At 38.7% G+C, this 22,226-nt stretch overlaps 1 protein-coding gene across 1 annotated transcript in view; it reads right to left on the bottom strand.

The window, feature by feature from the left end:
- Positions 1-22,226, bottom strand: part of grik2 (glutamate receptor, ionotropic, kainate 2) — a 262,001-nt gene that overhangs the window by 69,342 nt on the left and 170,433 nt on the right. Inside the window, exons 8-9 of the mRNA XM_040118010.1 lie at positions 21,984-22,091; positions 15,821-15,934 (exon numbers count right to left, since the gene is read on the bottom strand). Coding sequence (XP_039973944.1) covers positions 15,821-15,934; positions 21,984-22,091 — 222 coding nt within the window. The remainder of the gene's footprint in view (positions 1-15,820; positions 15,935-21,983; positions 22,092-22,226) is intronic.

Here is a 22,226-nt window from a genome sequence, read left to right as displayed (position 1 = left end):
CAGGCATACCAGACCTTTGTTGCCATGGTGACAATAATAAACACATGGTTAAGGTTGCGGAAGTGTGATTAGGTTTAGGTACAAAAAACTACTTGGTTACATTTGGAATTGCTCTCTGTTCTTCCCTAAGGTTGGAGGACCTTCGTTGTCATGGTTACAATAATAAACACGCATTTATGATCAAATGGTCATGGATAAAAGATTCAACACTGACTATCAAACATTGGTCTCCTGTGTGAAAGCTCTGTGATTTGTCTGGCCATCCCTCGACCCTGACTTCCCCCGACTGTGGACTTTGTCGCTTTATATACTATGTCACCTACCTTCCTCTTTTGCTCCCGTCATTATTAATATGACAGCTAGAGGGCACCTAACAATAAATGTAACTACAGATGTCCCAAGCGAATCCTAAGGATCAGTATCGTGGCTGATCCAGGCATATTTTAATGGATCTGTATCAGTGTTGAATCTCCTCCCCTTTCAGACAGCCTAGCTCCACAGTGCAGCAACCTTCTTGCAGGAGTCACTATAAATTAGCATTAGAATGTGAAATTTTTTTTTTAGCAAAGCCGTGAGTAACTCTGAGTTCAGACACTGAAATTGGAAAAAATACAGAGATGACGCTAATAGTCATTAGCAAAGCAGTATAGAAAAATATTCCGCTTCCAGTGTCTCATTTTTAGCCAGTGCTGAACGTCACTGGCAGTATGTCATATCAGCTGTCACTAATTTATGTTCATTCTGTGAGTAACTAAGTCTGAAAGCCTACATTTAACTTGGCTGTTGTCAGTTTGTGTGCTTTCTGCACGCCACTGCCTGTACTTGTCAAAGATAGTTATTGAGGGAAGAACCTCAAGTCAATAATGCCACTGTAACTGTGTGAACTTAATTGACTGTTTCTTTAGTACCAACAAAATCCAACAGAATCAGATGTTTTCTTTCTAGCGGATCATGTTGTGTCACCGTCAGGGGTGGTTTTCTCCCAACTGAACTATCATTCATATCAATAAAGTTAAACACTTTAGATTTTTGAAGCATGATCTTCAGTATTTCGATCCAGAATCTCATAACAAATAAATTGTGTGAAATTAATTAGTCTACAGTTGTGTTATCTTAATGTATCAAATACATAGGCTTTTAATCACCATTGAAGTAATGTGAATATAAGTATTGGATCATTTTTGGCAGATACCCAGTATTAAATGACTCGAATCGGGATTGGGGCCAATAAACTTGACCAGGCATGACTAAATGTCACTATGGGTTGTAATAAGCGGCATGCTGAGACAACCTCTGGGTAATTTTTTAGAGGAGAATAGTCGCCATAAATATAACTCATATACTACATAATCTTTTCTTCCTCTGCAAGGTGCAACACACATACACGTGCATACAGTACATCATAAACTCACCAAACACTTTATTAGGAGCACTGTACTAATACTGGGTAGGGCCTCCCTTTGCTCTCACAACAGCCTCAGTTCTTCAACAAGATGTTGGAAACATTCCTTTGAGATTTCTGCTCCATGTTGACATGACTGCATCACATCATTTCTGCAGATTTGTCAGCTGCACATTCATGCTGCCAATCTCATGTCCTACCACATCCCAAAGGTGTTCTACTGGATTCAGATCTGGTGATTGGGAGACCACAGAAGTTCACTGAACTCATTGTCGTGGTCATGAAACCAGTTTGAGACGACTTGTGCTTTGTGACATGGTGCATTATCCTGCTGGAAGTAGCCATTAGAAGATGGTAAACTGAGGACATAAAAGGAGGGCACATGGTCAGCAACAATACTCAGATAGGCTGTGGCATTCAAACCATCAGTGATTGGTAATAAGGGGCCCAAAGTGTGTGAAGAAAACATTCCCCACACCAATACACCACCACCACCTGCCTGGACTGTTGACAAAAGGCAGGTTTGGACCATGGATTCATCACCCTACCATCTGCTGCCTCAGCAGAAATCCAGATTCACCAAACCAGGCTACGATTTTTCCAATTTAGATGTGTTGTTCATTCTGAGATTCTTTTCTGCTCACCACACTTGTAAAGTGTGGTTTACTGAGTTACCTTAGCCTTTCTGTCAGCTGCAACCAGTCTGGCCACTCTCTTCTGACCTCTCTCATCAACAAGGTGTTTTTGTCCACAGAACTGGGTGTTTTTTTTGGTTTTCACATCATTCTGAGTAAACTCTAGAGACTGTTGTGTGTTAAAATCGCAGGAGATCAGTAGTTTCAGAAACACCTAAACTGTCTGTCTGGCACCAACAATCATGCCACGGTCAAAGTCACTGAAATCACATTTTTTCCTCATTCTGATGTTTGATGTGAACATTAACTGAAGCTCCTGACCTGTATATGAAGGATTTAACGCACGCATTGCTGCCACATGATTGGCTGATTGGAGAATTGCATGAATAAGCAGTTGTACAGGTGTTCCTAATAAAGTGCTTGGTAAGTGTATATAGAGAGGCTTAGACACTGATGGACACCGCTGCTTTGGTTTTGAGTTTAGTTTTACTCTTATTTTCTCTGAAAGGACCTCTTACCCATTGCAACAGTAGATTTATCCCCAGCGCTTTTAATTACAATTTAATTCCTTTGTTTATTATTTGACCATTTCCTCCTACTCTGTATGTGCTGCCATGTTAACTATTGGAGCAACTGCTGGCTCTAGTTGAACACAAAGAATCTACTGTGAGGCCATTAGCAATTCACAACCTCTCACCTTCTCTCAGCTGTGAAAGACTGTAATTATCATAAACAGTCACTGGACCCCTTAACAAAGAGCACCTCTCACTGGAACAGTCATCAATACCTGTGATTCTTTCTGGACATTTGTGAAAGCCCTTATCTTCCATCTGTGAAACAGGAAATTGTATATGGAGGGGTTTGAATTATTTTTTGAATAAGTACCCACAACATCAGAAAAATGTTATTTTTCACTCTTCACACATTTCACAAAATAGTCCAGACCTGAGCTTTTTACTTGTAATTTAGGAGACTTGGTTAAACACTTGGTTAAGCAATGGCAGAAGAGTAGATAAGAGTAGATCTGTTCCAGTCACTGAAAATTCTGCAATAATTCATACAATTTGTTTATTCTGGTTTGATTTAGGCCAACACTGACCAACACAGATTTAGCAATTTCTGTCTTTTATGAATTACAGCTTCAAAAGAGATGCCGTCAAAAGAATTTTTAATGGCATGGTTGGATTACCCAGTGTGGTTCTCCAGCTACTATTCACACGCTTTAATCCCAATTAATCGTATAAACACAGGCCGAGTGAAGTACATAATCTGACACATGAACACATTGCCCAATATCATAACATTAAATGTTTTGCTAATGCACTGTGTGAGCAATTTGCACTATGCTGTTCCAGAGGCAACACATATTATGACAGTAAATGACAAAATGAGCTAAATAATATAAATTGATTTATATAAAAAAGTTAACATTGTTGTCTGCTAGAGTACCCTCGATCAATTGCTAAAATACATTTAAAATAATCCCATTTCATTTTGATTTATCTTTAAATTGATGTTTTTATTTAAAACTTCCACTTTAACTACTGTAGCTTTACAATTTCTCTGTAAATTAATCACATAATCCCACTTTTCAAGTGGTTACCAAAATATGCACCCGTGTTCTTGTTGTAGTACATAATAATTATTTTGTAAGTGTCCATTGTGAGTCACCTGACTTGAGAAATGTGAAATATCTTCGGTAAAGGGCTGATGAAAGCTTTCAGTTTGCTGGATCTTTTTCACAGCAGACAGTTTGACTTGTCATAGTATGAAAGACACAGGTAGTACTCATAACATTAATGATTTCATTGTTGTGTCCCACAAAGCCAGTGAGTGAGCATGCAGAATCCCAAGACCCCGAAACTAGAGAAACTCAAAGGGATGCAGCCATTATTAATTATATTAATTACATCTGTGATTCAAAAAAGGTCTATTCTCAGGAAGTAATTCAGCAAAGTCTTTTGCTCTTCTAAAAAATATTTGAAGTGAATCATGAATATTAATGAACCAATATTGAACACAACTACTGATTTTAATGGTGTGGCTGATCAGTGTATTTCTTATTGAAGACGTATTATTACATGTGAGGATAACTGTATTTATTCTGTTATTATTGTTCTGTTATTATTGTTCCATGTCAAGCATATATTAACTTTTTATATAGGATTTATTAATGCATTAAGGAGAAATTACAGCTGCAAAAAATATATATTAACATCTGCTTATAGCTACATTACAGTATGTTGACCATTTATTAGTTGTTAAATAAACTGGGTTAAATAATTATTGGTGTATATAATTTATAGGCTATTTTTATACAATTTATAGGTTATTTTCTTACTGAGTGAAAGTAAAAAAAGAAACAGATGAGGCTTTGTGAAATATATTCAAATTATTCTGCTAACTGTATTCAGTATACATACTGTATTCAAATATAGCTGATATAAATTATTATTATATTAAATATATATTATGAGTATGGTTGAATTATAGGTATCTCTGTCACTTCCAGAACTCCATATGGGTCAGCATGACCATCACTATCAGGTCCCTGAGAGAGATAAAAGTATACATAGGGCCTTCTAGGTGTTACCCTGCGACCCTTGAATATATGTATACCGACACGACACATACATACATACATACACTCCCTCGCTCCTGTCTCCTGCAGTGAGGCTGGCTGCAGGCCAACTAAAAAATTAAAAAGTAGTGAGAGAGAAGCCGAGTATCTCTGTAAAGCAAACCTAATTAAAGCTATATCCCAACCATGCGTCACTGCAGACTCCATCCTTAAACACAAAATCAAGCTCTTTCTTCTCCAAAAAATGAAATACAATGGATTTTGTGCCTTAGCAAAAACAAATGATACTGCCTTATTTGAGTCCTTTTTAAACACTTATTTTAGTATTATTGATTCCCTTCTGTGCAGTGCGGCTGTAGTGAACAAAGAGAACCATCCAGGTGCTCTCAGCATGCAGTGTTGTGATGGAAGACGTCCCAATGTCTTAAACATAACAGAGGAAGATATGGAAGGAAATTGTCATATAAAATGTATCTCTGGCTGCACTCCACTTTCAGGATCTAAATGGATACGATGTACATATGCTATTAGTATGCAGTAAAATTTGCATATTAAGAGTGTGTATACAGCAGCCTGTTGCTGCCACCATTACAATAACATTCTGCTAAGGAACTTTTTTTGTTTGGTATAACAAGAAATTATTCTAGTTACAAGATCCTTTTCATTTTCTAACAGTACAACAATTCTTATACGCATTTTATAATAACATATCAACACATATTTAATTTCATTAAATAGATTCGACATCTTAGTTTACGTAGCAAACATTGTTTTAATGTTGTGCAGCGTGTACACAACTTGAGTGACAGGGTGTAATATTGAGACTGTCCAATATGGAGTCATCTGTACTGCCCGATCACCAGTGGAAACAGGTATCCTGCTGCCCCGCTGTCCGTAAGGAGGTGTTTGGCAGCCAGGACACCTCAGTGCAAGGACTGTCGGGTGCTCGCTGGGCCGGTTGCTGCTTAACTGAACTGTACGCTCTGAAAAAATTCCTCTCTGGTGAAGATGCAGCCACCTGTGATTCCACCATCCCCCAGCTAAACACATCTATTGTCCGCCGTCTGGAGGAGCCCACACCCCAGCAAGTCAGCAACAAACAGGCGCCTCCTGTTCCACTCCTGTTCCACGCTCCACCTGGGTAGAGGTGGTTGTCAGCAGAGGCAGAAGGAGAACAAGCCGCCGTATGGCTCAGAATGAAACCTTGCCTGAGCTGCTCAATGCCTCAAATCACTTCCTCCCTCTGGTAAATCCAGACCAGCCCAGCTCCAAACCTGGAGCTGACAAAGCTTGGCTGGCTGCTGCCACTACTACTGTGTCGCCTGCACATTCTGGCCCTCTACACCCAGCAATAGGGACTCCACGGTGAGGCATGTGTGTGTCCGCTTCAGCCAGGTAGCTGTCGAGTGCTTCCTGGGAGTCCACCTGGCCGACATCAATCGGAAACTACCTGCTCTCATTAAGAAGTATCCCTCTGCGAGTACTGTTGTTGTTTATGCTAGTATCAACGATATTTCAACTCATTTCGACTCATTACAGGAACAATTCCATTCAGTTGCTATACCGTATCTTCGCCAACTCCTTCTGGCTGCGTGATGCCTTTTACAATTCAGATGTTTTGCACACAAGTAGATTAGGGACACCAATAATCAGCACAAACATAAACAAACTGTCCTCAATGATGACATCATTCTGTATCACCTGTTAAGGCAAGTCCCCAGCTGGAAACGCAGCTGACAGTAAATGCCAGTAATCTTGTCCCTGCTAAGCCCTCCTTGGACCGCCCCGTTCCATGCCCATCTTCCAACTCAGTTACATTTTGGCTTTTTGAATGTCAGATCTCTGGCAAACAAGATGTTTTTCGGTCATGACTTCATAATATTAAATCAGTTGGATTTCTTTATGCTTATTGAGACTTAAGCCCAGGGGACTGTGCTGTTGATGTTAATGAAACATGTCCTCCCAGTTTCAGTTATTTTCACCAGCCTAGGCTTGAGGGTTGTGGAGGCCACTTGGCAGTATTTTATAGGAATAACTTTAAATGTCCCCCATATGCTCTTTGGAACTTTTCCACACTTTTAATCACTTGGTTTTATGATTAATGGCAAGGTCCCCTAACTTTGAGTTTTAATCTACAGACCTCCAAATCTAATTCTAGTTTTGTTCAGAAGTTCTTAGGTCTTTTAGCTTTTGTTGTGTCTTGCTTTAATAAAGTCTTGTTTTTAGGTGATTTTAACATAAATGTTTGCTGCTCCTCTGGTTCGGGGGACTGCAAACAGGGATTTGACAGATATATGTTTATTTACATTTAACCAAACCAGCATCCTTCACTAACCTGAGCCAAAGTGCTTTTGCTCCTGAAACCTAACCACAGCCAGTACTGTGGATGCATATCCCTGTATCTGGTGTGACAGATTGTGTACTTTGTATTTTATCAACTCCAACCACATCCTCGTCCTTGCAAATTTGCTGGCGTTAATAAAAGGGCAGCTTCATTCTTTAAAAAAAAAACATTGCTTCTGCACTTATTCTAACCAGTGATTACATTTTCTACAAAATGTATTTACTATCGCAGTTTAGTTTTGTATAAGTATGATCTCTAGGAGATAGGGTTGCAAGAAAAAGTAAAATTACTTGTGTAAAAATGTACTCAGTTAAAAGTAAAAAGTAAATCAGTTAAATGTACTCTGAATAAATGTCACTATGTTAAAATTTTAAAAAGGGGAAGGGGAGGGGTAAAAACAAAGGTTATGTGGTGATAATAGTTTAATATGACAGAACTATTAACTTAAAGAACATCTTAAGGCTACAAAATAAAGTGTACTCAAATTTCAACACATATATGTATGACGTTCTCGGGGTGAAAAGTGCAACATGCCCTTAAAGGGGCTATATGTAAGTTTTCTCTGCCACCAAATGTGGTTTCTTGCCGGTAGCAGGTGGTGGTGATGATGGACGCTGACCAAGAGCTTCAGCCATCGTTGCATTTACAAGACAAGAGGTTAAAATATGCCCTCTGAGCAGAGCTACTTCTCCATCCTCTCATGTTGGACTGAGGGCAGACTGGATGCCACAGTGACTTACATATAAAGTGGTATGACGAGATGGGAATGGGCCGGGGCTAGCTGGTTAGCATGCTAACATCCATTGAAGAAAAGAAGTGATAGTAGCAAAACAAGAGTCAACATTGGCATTGCTTTCCACCGCTGGAGACAGCCCTTGGCGAGTAGAGGAATGAAGTTTGATGCTGTACTCGCAATGTTTCTTCTAGACTAGCTGTTAACGCTCGCTATGTAGTGATAGCAAAAACTTAAATATAGCACTTTCAAGTCCAAACTAACAATACATTTCATCTCGATATACAGGCACTTTGCAGCCTGTGCATACAACTGTTTATCAATTACAAATAAACTGTACAACCACCTTCCTCAGTATAGCCTTACTAGGATTAACCAGGAAAAACTCAGACAATTGAACAAAAATGACCAACGATAATAAAAAAAAAGTTATGACACCACAGTGAGTTTCCATTGACTTTATGTAGCAATATTAAGCTACATAAATTAAACAGCCTTCCACTTCTTATAGAATTAACCGCAGATTACAGCAGCAGACAACGAGATGAATAAACATTAAAAGCTCTGCAGCAGCTGCAGCCCACAGATACATATATTTAAAAAAAGCAAAAAGAAAGCCTAAAGGTGCTTTCAGACAGCTAGCATCAAGCATTCACTGTCTTAGAGCACACAGTTTTTGCACACAGTGTGGTGCACACACAAAACACTACATTGCAGATGTTGTTGACATTCTCCACTGGAAAGTGAATTACAATAATCAGTGATCAGTGACTGTCTGAATGTCATTCTGCAAGCCTTGTGCACCAGAATGTCCTTGACTACCTGCTCTAGGTTGAACTTCTCTGCAAAATATCCACATCCAATATCCATATTCATATCCAAAATGTCCATTAAGGCTCTGTGTCTCACTGCGCTTCTCAGAGTTTTCAAACACTGAGCTAAATGTGCGATTTGCAGTCACAACAGAGAATGATCATGACAGCAGGAAGGTGGTGGACACCTCAATGAAGACAGAAGTTCCTGAATGAAAATTGAATTGACAGCTAAAGGGTCCAATGTAAACACATTTAATAATGAAAAATGTATAACAATAAAATTGTGGTTTATAGTATAGCAGTACAGCTATGAAACGTACCAAGACAACTTGCAAAAATTCAAGGCTATTCAATCAATCAGAGAGGGTTTTTTTTGCTCTTGTCTTTTGTTTTTTTGTTGTTGTTTTTTTTAGCCATGTGGAAAAAATGTATATGGATGTTAGCTAAGTAACAACGGTCTTTCTCTCTCCCATGATATTTGTGTTAATGTAGTTGTTTTACAATCTGGTTAATGTCCCACAGATGATCAGATGATGGCAACATTGACTCCTGGAGACATATGAGAAAAATGAGATGCATTACACAGCAGATAATCATGAGGATATGTTGCAGCAACAACATATGTTTGATAGCTCCGGTATTTAGCTTAATGATCCTTTACAGTACTTATTTGTCAGTGTGATCTAGTAATAAATGTAACTATTCCTATTTATTCATTCTTTTTCCACATCTGTCTCTTTCCTGAACGTTACATATGCTGGAAGGTCTATGAGTTCTGGCACCAGCTCCTTTGCATCTCCTCATGTCTCGTCCAAGAGCAGTTGCCCTGAGTATGAACAGCCAAATGGAAATGAGACATGATCTGAGATCAGAGGTCATTTTGTTTTTCAGCCAAACATTTTAATCACCAGATTTACTGTCTCTCTCTTTTCCCTAGCTTTCTAGTTTCTCATTTCAGATGCTTTTAGTCCTGATGTGATGAAGAGAAAGAGCACAGACTTGCATTATTTGAGAGATCCCAATTAGTTGATCGACAGATTGCACAATAGAGGTACATAAAAGTTGAATAATTAATGGTGTTTCAGTTAAATGTTTGCAACATGTCGCATACTAAACATCCACTGACGAAGACATTACCATGCTCCAATCCTGCTCTACCAAAAATCTCAGAGTGCCTTCAACAAAATCCCAAATCTTAAAGTTTAATTACACTGAAAATATAGATATGGTGAGATTATTTATCTGCAGAAATAGTTTCACGCATTTTTTGAAGTGTATTGTTTTAGATCTGCCTTAAACCTGCAGTGGGCTGTGTCAGTATTACAATGCAGACAATGGTACAAGGCGCTGCTGGATAAAAATTCATATTACTCATCTTTAGGTGTTTTTTGTATTTTTACAACAGTGCATTGAATTTACTTCAGAGCTTACAGTTAAAACACTTGACACATGAGATACGAAGTAACTCTATTATTGCCAACAAATCCTATATGCAGAGCCAAGTCAACAATGAAAGTAATATTGGGTGTGTATCCAAAGCCTCGAATATCTGTTCGTTTGTTCCACAGAGTTCCAAAAACTATTGAAAACATACTATTGCGTTTGTTGAGATATTCCTTTATTGCCATGAACACACACATGCTGTAGATTGCTTTGACTCAATCCCACACTGTTCCAAATACTTAAAATTGTCCCCAACTAATGCACTATTTTCTGCTGTTTGAGTAACATTTAAAAAAAAAAAAACTGCAGTGTCCAGCTGACCCTTTTTTTCAAAAGTGAAATTATACTTTTCAAAGTATAGAAAAAACGAAAACTATAGTATAGTTTTCATTTTCAAAGATTCGGTAGGAACCCATGGACTTGGAGTTGAGAGCCCCAGGGTAGGGAAATCAGAAGGTCAGAGAGATGGACCAACATATTGTTCACTTAGTTTTTTCATGGGATTTCTTTACAATAACAACAAAGGTTCCCTAAACATAACTGAGTAGTTTTTGTGCCCAAATCTAATCAAAGTTGTATGAATAATTAGGGCAATTGTTTAGTAAGACACTGACAATTTATGTCATCCTGCTGAGATTACAAAGCACGCGGCCGGTTTTGTAAGGCAGTTGGGGGATAGGACTTCCTGGACAGTAAGCATAGCATTATCTATTTTGGACGCAGGTTAGGAATGATCAAATATGATATGATATACAGCACTGTGCAAAGGTTTTAGGCACTAAAGATAGATGTTTTCCAAACACATTTGTCTTAGATAGTGTGTCAATAGGAAGTATACTTTAGATTTTCAAACACGCCAAACATTTTGCAAATCGTGAAATATCCCAGTGAGAAATATATTTGTATGCTCTTCAAGAAAGTAGCAAAGTAACAGACCACTTTTCAGAAATAGGAAAAAAGAAAGATTATGAAATGATTACACAATTATTCCAAATGAACAACAACGCAATACTATTTGACCCAAAATTACTCATTTACACTCAATTAGTTGTGTAGGTGGAATAAAACTTTGTGTTGGACAGACATCCTAAAGGTGAGTGAGTGAGCAAACAAAGGTGAGTGACTTCACCTTTGTTTGCTTGTCTGCTGAAGAGCTGGAGAGTGCTACAAGGACGAGTGTCTGCAGTCAACAGTGAAGCTTGGTGTAAGGTTCCTCAGCTACAAATTGAGCTGGGGATTTTGCAATGCTGAGAAGGACTGAGGCGGCCTCACCTTACCCATCACACAATAACATCAGGGAGGCAGCATGACAATGATCACAAACATACAGGCAGAGTCATAAAGAGCTCTCGTCAGTGACAAGGACAAGGAGTCCTGCAGCAGATGATATAGCCCCCACAGAGCCGAAGGCCTCTATTCATCAAACTTCTATGAATGACACTTACAAATTCTCTTCATCAGTAAAAATGTTCTTGACTGAGTTGGAGCAATAAGACACATTCATCAAGTGACTTCCTCCTGCTTACAGCCAAGTGTAAAAGTCACTTTTGGGAGCAACTCTCAGCTGATCACATGATTAGTCACATGTATGTTCATGGAATGAATCGAGAGTCAGAGTTACAGCCTGACCCTACATCTGCCATATTGTACATTCTTTTAAAAAATCTTTACAGTTTGTTCAGCGGTATGTTATTCTGCAAGAACATACAGTATTATATAATTATGTTTAAAAAGTTCACTTTATTTGTGGGAAATCTTACAATCTCCAGGAAAAAGTTAACATGAGAAATTAACAACAATCCAACGTACTTATAATGTATAGATATACAAATAGGGATGAAATAATAGGAAATTGCCTGAAATTGAAACAAAATCTGCTGCAAAACTTTCTGCTGTTGATCATCTGAAAAAATCGTATAATAAGGAGAATATGGTACCAAGTGCAGACAGTGAAGATGCTTAGACAGTGACTGCAAATAAAATCCAAGCCAAATCCATTCGTTTTGTGTGTTTGCTCCCTGATGATGCCCAAAAAAAGTTCAAATTAATAGACTAAAACTACTCAATTCTTAATTATACTGCTTCAGCTAAAGTATTATTATAATTAATTATCATCAGACAGAAAACAGAGGTGTGCTCTGCTCTGGAGCTCACTTACATTTCAGAGCATTTTAAGTCAAAAGAAGGGCCCTGATCTCAACATCATGAAGTCAGTCTGGGATCACATGAAGAGACAGCAGCAACTGAGACAGTCTAACATCAGCACAAAGAACTGTGGCTCCAAGATGCTTGGAACAACCTACCTTGAGTGCCTTGAAAAACTGTGGACAAGTGTACCGAGGAGAACTGGTGTGGTTTTAAAGGCAAAGGAGGGGTCACAGCAAATATTGTTTTGATTAATGTTTAATGTCTCTTTGCTGCACTTTCTATGAAGGTATCTGAAAAATAAATCATTTGTTGCATTGTTTTTCAACCACACTTTAGAGCATTTTTTCTCATGTGCCTAAAATGTTTGCACAGTACTGAACTTTCAACAGCTGCCACAACAACTGATATTTAATCAGTAAATGTAATGTATTCCATGCAATCTATGATGAATCACATGCTGTCCACAAAATGCCTCAGCAGCCTCAGGAGCTGGGTATCTTTTTTTCTGGGTATCTTGTCTCTTTTAGACTTCCTGCTTTGCAACAGAGTGAATTTTCAATTAAGTACAATTTAATATTTTGCAACACTAACTAAGTAAAGGCCTGCTCCTTGCTCTCTCTAAGACATTACACAGCATATTATCTGCGGCTCCAGCCATTAGCCTAAAGGTACTTCATTTCCACTGCAACATTATGGGAGTGATTTCTAAAATAGATAAAGTGTTGATAGGCCAAGATCTCAACAGTAATTACATCATGTTTTATAGAACATAATCCCTGAGAAAATGATGAGAAGCTGGATGAAAGTGTGCATCCATCAAATGTAACAAACCCAATTATTGTCAGCCCTCCCTCCTTTCCCTTGCTGCTCACAGCCATCACACATCTCCCCATGACTCAGCCCTGATATGGCAATTACAGCTGTGGAGAGTTTTTGCTAATAACTACAATCCAATCACTTCACAGCACGTGCGGAAGGGAAGAAGGTCCAAGATAAATAATGACAACCTGCAATTTACTTGATATTGTTATTTGCATGCTTGCCTCCTCAATAAAAGGATCATAAATGACTTTAATTTGGTTTGCTTCTACAAGTTTTTCCTCCACTGTCATTGTTCTCACTTGGGGCATAGTCTGTGCCTAATGTTTGTCAGAGTATTGGCACATGTTCATACACATTTGCACAGGGGGTATGTTAAATAACCAAGTGACCCGAGATTGTTCAGTGACAGCTATATTTAGTTAATTGGAATTTTTGAGTTATTAATGTATGCACCACTAAAACACATTGTAAACTTAGCAGTAATTCTGTAAAGTGGTACACTCATTCGCTTACTTGCTGAGAGTTAGATGAGAAGATTAATACCTCTGCAATATCTGTGTGTTAAGTACAGAGCTGGGGATTAATTAGTTTGGTTTACCATAAAGACTCCAAACTGAGGGAAAAAATTAGCTAGCCTAGCTCTGTCCAAAGTTCAAGAATACGTTTACAAATTGACTAATTTACACAATGTGTCACCCTTTTCTAATCTGTAGACAAACAGAATGGTAAAAAGCTACAATTCCGGTTTCTGGGAGAGTTACGTGCTAGAACGATTTCTTGGTGAACAACAGTTTGTCCAGTCTGGAGACTTTTCATCACTATGAGGCAGCCAGACGCTGCACATATTTGCTTGGTTGATGGATGAAATCTTTGGATCAAAAGGGTCCCAAAGTTAATTTTTGCCCTGGGTCCCCTAGTTGGTTAATACAGACCTAATAGGCCGGGGATGTAATATGTTATACTGACTGTAAAGCCCCCTTAGACAAATTTGTGATTTTTGGTCATATAAATATAAGTGGCTTGACTTGAATATGACTGAAGTCCAAGTTCTCCCATCACAACCCCACTCACCTACACCTTTTTTTTTGACTGGCCACCAACCAAGCTCTGTAAAATTTGTTCGAGTATTTAAGTAAAAACAGAACTTAAAATTCCATGTATTCCTTTACCTACTCATTTTTATTTTCTTTTATATTAAATTATTGTCTAAATTGTCTTCATTGAGCACTCCAAAAGAAAACTAATAAGTACACCTTGAGATGGTGCTGTTTTGATGAAGTTCTAATAACTAACGTCAAGAATGAACTTTGATGCTTGACATTTGAGCTAACATGGACAAAAAGTCCGTAAAACTGCCATTAATAAAAGTATAACAGCCACTGAGCTCATATGTCATCAGATCCATTTCCATGACTACTTAACAAACTAAGAAATGTTGTTGAAAGGTCTGTAAAAAATTAATAAGTGGACCTTGGGTCTGAATGTTTTTTGAAGCCTCTGCACTGCCAGGTATGTAATTCTGGTGGAGAATACTTTTTCTCTTTTTACTTTTTATTTTCATCTATTTAGTTTATTGTATTTTATTTGCAAAACAGTCAGATTTGAACAATATGTAATCTAAAACAATAACACAATTAGCCTAAAAAAACAAAAATTTACATTCTATGATGTGTAATCATAGAATGTAAATTTGTATTGACATTATTAAACTCAACCAGAAATATTACAAGGACATAACTTCCATGGTAGCTACTGAATTTAAGCAAAATAAATTAGTATTTATGCAAAGATACAGTTTAAATTTACTCCTTCTTCTCAGAGCTCTGTCTGAATTCCTTAGTTTTTGGTTCCACTGGCAAGAGAGACAATAACACAATGTGCCTGATAAACTGGTTGTTAGGAGGCAGAGCCGTAAACCATGAAATCTTATTGGACAATCAATCAGTCAATTTTCCCTGCCTGAGCCTGCTCCTACCAAATTGGAGTCCTCCACAGTGCTGAAGTCAACTGGCAATTTGGGCCTGCAGTGCTTTGGGGTACTCTACGTCTATTGAGCCAGAAAGCCGCATCCCCAGAATGTGCTCTGAAAAGAAAGGGCATTTCAGGCAAAGCACTGAAGAATTTTCAAGAGGAAAAGCTTAAAAATAATGACATCTTTGGAGGGAGTCTGTTATGGCTGAGAGCTGTTCTAGCCTTCTATAATTGGTCCCCATATAAAGCACCATTACAATTTGATTTGGCTATAAAGAGACATTTAAAGCTGCAATACTTAATATACACACTGTCTGCCAAAAATGGCAGCAAAAGGTAACTGTTGTTATTTTGCAGGCTTCATTACTCAGAAATCATGTTAGATAACATTAGTGAAGTGCACATAGCAGGTTTATATTTATCAACTGGGTCAGTGTGTATTTTATACCAAAGACCTGATCGAATATCAGTCTGACTCAATTGATATGGATATTGAGAAAAACGTCTTCCATATGCAAAGAATTGTATTATTCCATGGTTAAGTTTGATACCAAAGATACAAATGCCAATGGGCAAACACAACACCAGCATTTAATTTAGCCAAACTGGAGAGAAAAAAAGGTACTGAAGCCCATAGCGGGACTGAGAGAGGGTTTATGATCTACCCTGTATATGAACACTTGTTATCATGTCACTAAAGTTACTTAGGTCACATAATGACGCCTGAGCCAACTCTGTTTGCTGAAGAAGACTGAGATACAGTTGAAGGCTCCACAAAACTTGTTGATGTCAATATTGTCACACAATACAAAATGCGACCAAAATTTAAGAGTTGTTAAGCAAAAGAAAAATGTGGGGGAAAAATGTGAACAGAGCTGCCATTGCTCCAGCAACTGTACAGAATGATTAATTGAAAAATACGGTACCAGTATGGTGGAGACGATCAGGGATCGATTGGATAAGGAATCAGAGACATTAGTTGTCTTCCCCTTCTGGTTGTCTGTCATGTTCAGGCCACTTGGAGGGTCCCAGGTACCAATCTGTAAAATCAAATACCATCCATTAGTTATTCTGCTTATCCTTTGAGGGTCACAGGGGGGCTGAAGCCAATCCCAGCTGACATTGGGTGAGAGGCAAGGTACGCCCTGGACAAATTGCCAGTCTATCATTGGGCTGACATATAGAGACAAACAACCATTCACGCTCACATTCACACCTACGGGCGATTTAGACACACCATTTAACCTAACCTGCATGTCTTTAGGCTGTGCGAGAAAAACCCACAGGGGCACAAGGAAAACATGCAGCCTCCAAACAGAAAGGCCCTGGCCAGCTGTTAGGTTCGAACCCAGAACCTTCTTGCTTTGAGGCAACATTGCTAGCCACTGCAACACCATGCTGCCCCTAATAAACAAACAAATGTAATTTGGTGAAAAAATGTATTTCTTTAACTGTTTCCAGGACAAAGAGATACATGTATAATCCAGTTATACAGTCTGACAGAACAAAGAATTTACTGCACGTATCACACATGCACACAGACATAACACGTCTACTGTGAGGTTCAATTACTTCTCACTTTGGCATTTATATAGAACCTAATTTTAGGCTGTTTTGCCTTCGGCTCATCTGAAATTTCTACCATTTCTCATGAAAGCATACTACAATTTGTGTTTGAAACTTGCTCATTGTGAGAAGAAGTGCAACTGAAATTAAGCAGAGGGTAAAGGAAAGATGCACTGAACATTCAGTTTCAGTCCAATATTTAAAAAGAGCAATAACCAGAATAACAACTAATTTTTTTTTCTGATTGGAAAATGAAATTGTTGAAATACAAAAAGTCGATGAAAAAATTTGACGCACAGGGACATTTAATGAAATTTCAAAATTTGGGAGGATTACAGAGGATAACATATCAGAAAATCTGAGAGCTCCTGTGATTTATGATTACCCTTAAAATTTTTCTGGGCATTAACCCACAGATATAACTTTACTGAAATACCCTGAAATACATTAATTGACAATGTTCTATTTACATCTAAGTTTTAAAAATCTTACTTCCTACAATACCTGTGTATGGCTACTATGGTATGGTTAGGCGGCTAAAACAACTGGTCAATTTTAGGGGAACGATCATGAGTTTGGGTAATAAAAAGGCATACCATGATCATCATGAATGCAAACTGTGGTCTCCTCCATTAAAGTCATACGCACTGCATGACCATCCATCATCTGAAATTCCACAAACTTACCTTCTCTCTTGCTGCATGTATTACAAACTACGTCCAGCATTTGCACTGGAAAAAAATGTTTGAATTGCGAAATCTTCCAATATAGATGTAATTGTTAGGAATACTGGGCTAGTAGAGGCCTTTACGTCAGAGGAGAGTGGCCAGACTGGTTGCAGCTGACAGAAAGGCTACAGTAACTCAGATAACCACTCTTTACAACTGTGTTGAGCAGAATAGCATCTCAGAATACACAACACGTCGGACCTTGATGGGCTACAACAGCAAAAGACCACGTATGGTTCCACTCCTGTCAGCCAAGAAACAGAAATCTGAGGCTGCAGTGGGCACAGACTCACCAAAACTGGAAAGGTGAAGACTAGAAAAACATGGCCTGGTCTGATGAATCTGGATTTATGCTGAGGCACGCTGATGGTAGGGTCAGAATTTGGTGTCAACAGCATGAATCCATGGACCCAACCTGCCTTGCATCAACAGTCCAGGCTGGCGGTGGTGTAATGGTGTGGGGAATGTTTTCTTGGCACACTTTGGGTCCCTTATTACCAATCAATCATGCGTTGAATGCCACAGCCTATCTGAGTATTGTTGCTGACCATGTGCATCCTTTTATGGCCTCAATTTACCATTTTCTAATGGTTGCCTCCTGAAAAAGCAAAAGTCATCTCAAACAGGTTTCATGAACATGATAATGAGTTCAGTGAACTTCAGTGGTCTCCCAGTCACCAGATCTAAATCCAATAGAACATCTTTGGGACGTGGTATAACAGGAGATTTACAGCATGAATGTGCAGCTGACAAATCTGCAGAAGTGATGTCATGTCATGTCATGTCAACATGGAGCAGAATCTCAAAGGAATGTTTCCAACATCTTGTGGAATCCAGGAAATGAAGAACTGAGGCTGTATGGAGAGCAAATGGAGGCCCTACCCAGTATTAGTATGGTGTTCCTAATAAATTTCTTTTTAAGTTTATGTGTATCATCACAGAAGAGGTACTCAGACGTCCCATCCCTTCTATTCTGGATACAAACAGAGAATAATGTTCAGCACCCTGAGGACACGGTTGGCAGTCATGTGAACCCTCAACACTGTCAGGGGGTACTCTATTGTGGAGTCCCAAGGAGAATAATGCCAACACCAAACACCAAAACCTCCCCATCAGCACCCCCTGTATCCAGCCCCACTGCCCTGAGCATCACTAGAAGAGACCACAAACACTCCAACCCATGCCAGTCACACACTCCTCGGGGCTCCTCTGATGCCCTGTGGAGGGCCTGAGATAGGCTTTGTAATTGCAAATCAACTTTTTAATTCAGGCTTCATGAGGCTGGAGGGCTTCTGAAGGGTTTTTTTATTAATAGAGTAAATTATTCATGGAGGTGCAGGCACGCACAGCTCCCAGAACAGAGGTCAGGAGCTGCTGAGAGGCAAGCACCTCAGAAGATGCTGAAATGTGAAGTGTTAGCAGTTGCATGTGAGAATATTATTTCTATCAACGGTGGTAGCAGGTTCTCTTCCCACTGACAATCTCATGAATCTTAAATTGACTGCTGAACAGTGGAAGGATGCCATTCCCAGGAAACGATATAAAACATAGATGCAATTATTTATATAGATTATTTATTTATTTGCAATTTGCAAAAATTTGAGTACATAAACACTTGCTGAGCTAAATGCCCTGACATGCCATGATGCATTCTAACTAACATTAAAGGTAGGGTTTGGATTTTGTTTGGACATTAGCCGAATCAAATGTTTATCTTTCGGTGTTACAGTCTGTTGAGTTTCCATGCTAAGATGCAGCAGAAAATTGTAAAGTAAAACGGCGTTCACGCCGATCTAAGTCTGAACTCCTGTAACAGTGTATTTATGTTCACATGGGCGGCTACAACACATTTGTCCTTGCTAGATCCCTCAAAGGAAATCATTGGAATTTAAGGCCGTATTTAGACCGACCTTAGCACTGTTTGAGAAAATGCAGCTCCCTGATTAATTTCAGTGAGACCCCAGCAATGGTACAGCAGCGTCACTGATGCTGACGGCTTCTGCAAAAATAAAGCAAGTTCGTCTGCAAAACAACTTTTTCGGCAATGTAATGCTCCATCATCTGGCAAAGCACTGAGTTGGCCAATCAAATACATGCAGTGCACATTCCGTGGAGATTACCTACAGCATAATTCTTCAATTTTCCTAATGATCATTGTTTCACCGTGATAACTTTCCAGAGTTGTAAAAACTTCACTGTGTCGTGATTCTGTTTTTGATAAGCCTCCAAACTCATAGATCTATTTTTCTAGGTAACCTTCCTGGATCATATTTCATCTTCTTACTAGTAACTGAAATAACACACTTTCAGCACCGCAGCTCCTTGAATTTTTTTTTTAACCGTTTTCAGTCTAAATGCCCTATAACTGTCAATGTCCTCTGTTTTTATTCTGGAAAATCACAGAAGCATCTTCTATTTCTGCCCTTATTCTCCACAGAGATGAGAGAAAAAATTAGAGAGTTCTGAGTAAAATAAGAAAAACAGCTTGGGTTTCTGGCAAGCTTTGAAATCAGTCTGATTTGTCACACAAACATACAGGGTCGTGTGCTGTTAGCTACAGTAGCTGGATCTAACGTCTGTGCTGTTAGCAAAAAAAACCCTTCCATCTGTCAAAGTCACACTAAAACAAATATTAGACAGAATCTCCCTTAACGTTAAGTCTGAGCACGTCCTGAGTAGCATGGGGCAAAAGTGTCCACCACAACAGTCTTTCTTAAGGGAAAACAGTAAAGGGAGACACAAATATGAAATGTCACACTAAAAAAGATTGTAACTTTGAATGGACAAGAGGAATGATTACAATCATTAATAACTATTTTAATGCACGTGTGGACATGCAAGTACTGTATCAAGGCAGACATTGTCAGATCTGTCTGAAATCTGTCTCATATCCAAATTTTGTTTTGATGATGAAGCTAAGTTTCATTTAAATGTACTATACTATATAAAACCATTGGCATTTGTCTTCCGTATGCATATTAAATTGCATACAATAAATGTGTATTCTGTTTGTCAAAATGCAGATGTAGGGTCTCTTTCTATAAACATTTTCGTAAGTAAAATTTGACATTTGGCTTGTCCCAGTGGCTCAGTGAACTACTGGACGTACCATTGAGATGAAGTCCTGATTTTCAATTTGACCTTAGTCACATGCAATGCCTCTCCCTTTTAAACCTTCCTGTGTAACTCTGAACTTGAACTTTGAACTTGAGAAAAGCCCTGAACATTCTTTTGAGTTGATGACAAACTTCAGGATTGCTCTGCGTGCTACTCTGAGGCATCAGACAGTAGTTTGATCCTCGTACTCCTTGGATGGATGGATCCAATTTATTTTGATAACAGTACATAGCTCTTATTGAAGCTTTGTAGTTGCATCACAAATCTCCTGGCAAGTTGGTCAGGAGGCTTTGCACAAGCCACGGCTAAATACATAACTAGTAAAACATCTGAAAGATAGTCACGGTGTGGTGCATTGTCACACTGTAACCTGTCTTGTATTTAGCCCTCTTCTCAAGTCTGAAACACTGTTGATGATTTGAAATCAAACTGTGAACATTAGTTTGGGGATTTGGGGCCACTGCTGTATCCTCTAAAAAGTCATGGAGTCTTTTCATTAACAAACTGCTGGTTTTTTACTGTGAGTGTCTGTAGCTGACTTGGCAGTATGTTAATTGAACGAAAGGAAGCGTCAAAGCATCTCAGTTTGTCTCACGAACATACTGGATTTCATGAGACAGTGGACCTAGCTATTTAGAGATTCCAGCTTCCAAAGGCTCCACTCTCACTAGATAACAGCAATGTCAGTCTTTAAATTATGCATGTGTTTTTTTCAGCCAGAAGTCAAAATCTTTCAAATTGTGCACATGGCGATTTTAATGTTAGCCAAAGGGCAAATATGATATATTAGCAAGACAGAAAAAATTTAGTAAGCAGATGTCATGCTTACATAGTTGTTAACAATCTGATGTTAATACAAAGTTAAATGAATAGTTCAACATTTCTTTAAATATACTTTCATTCCAAGAATGAGATGAGAAGATCAATATCAAGCTCATGTTTGGAGCTGGAGTCAGGACAGGAAGAGGTTTGCGTGGCTCTTTCCCGTTCGCACATACACCTAATAACACCTCACAAATTAACACATTGTATCTCATTTGTTTAAAGCACAAACTAAAGCTACAGTCAGTGAGCAGAGAGTATAATTTTGGTCTCTATACAGGTACGATGGTAATGAAACTGGCAAGCTCTCTGTTACGACCATACTCCAGGAGCTGTGAACAGTCCCGGTGCCTAGCTGCTGTATGACAAGAAATAGTTCCAGCATGAAACATTTACAACATGCTAATTTGTAAGCTATAGAGGTGGCGATATGTGTGTTTTTGAACTTTGGACAAAGCCAGGTTAGCTGTTTCCCCCCGCTAACAGTCTTAATGCTATGCTAGGCTTACCATGTCCTGACCTAACACACTGACATAAGGTTGATATTGACCTTCTCATCCTAAAAAACGGGAAACAATTCCTTTAAACTGATGAGTCACTGGTAAAATGATCTCAAAAGCAAACAATATTTGTTATTTGTGTTTCATTCTATTTGAATACTTATGGTAAGTTTGATTATGTTATGTCACTCATAGCCACTGTTTCCCATAACTTCTGGTCCAATGGACCTCACAGCCCTCTATTAATGGACTGCATTTATACCTACACACACATATACACACACATTTATACCTACACACACATATACACACACACACACACGCACATATACACACACATATTAAAGACACACAACCTTCTCGAGCCCCTCCTCCTTCAGACTGATGACATCGAGGTCGAAGTCTGTCCTCAAGCCATTGGTACGATTGAAAGTGATTCTGCCGGTTAGGCCATCCCAGTGGGCCTAAATAGAGACAGAGAGAGACAAAAAGATTATCAGATGAGACATTCAACCATATATGTTTTTGATGTCACTGTTTGAGGTAAAGCAGTCTAACAGTGATAACACACACTCTATTTCTCCCTCTTTCAGACACTG

This window comes from Xiphias gladius, chromosome 22 (genome assembly GCF_016859285.1).
Source record: "Xiphias gladius isolate SHS-SW01 ecotype Sanya breed wild chromosome 22, ASM1685928v1, whole genome shotgun sequence".
In the NCBI taxonomy this organism is placed as follows: Eukaryota; Metazoa; Chordata; class Actinopteri; order Istiophoriformes; family Xiphiidae; genus Xiphias; species Xiphias gladius.
This window is presented reverse-complemented; position numbering and strand designations above follow the sequence as displayed.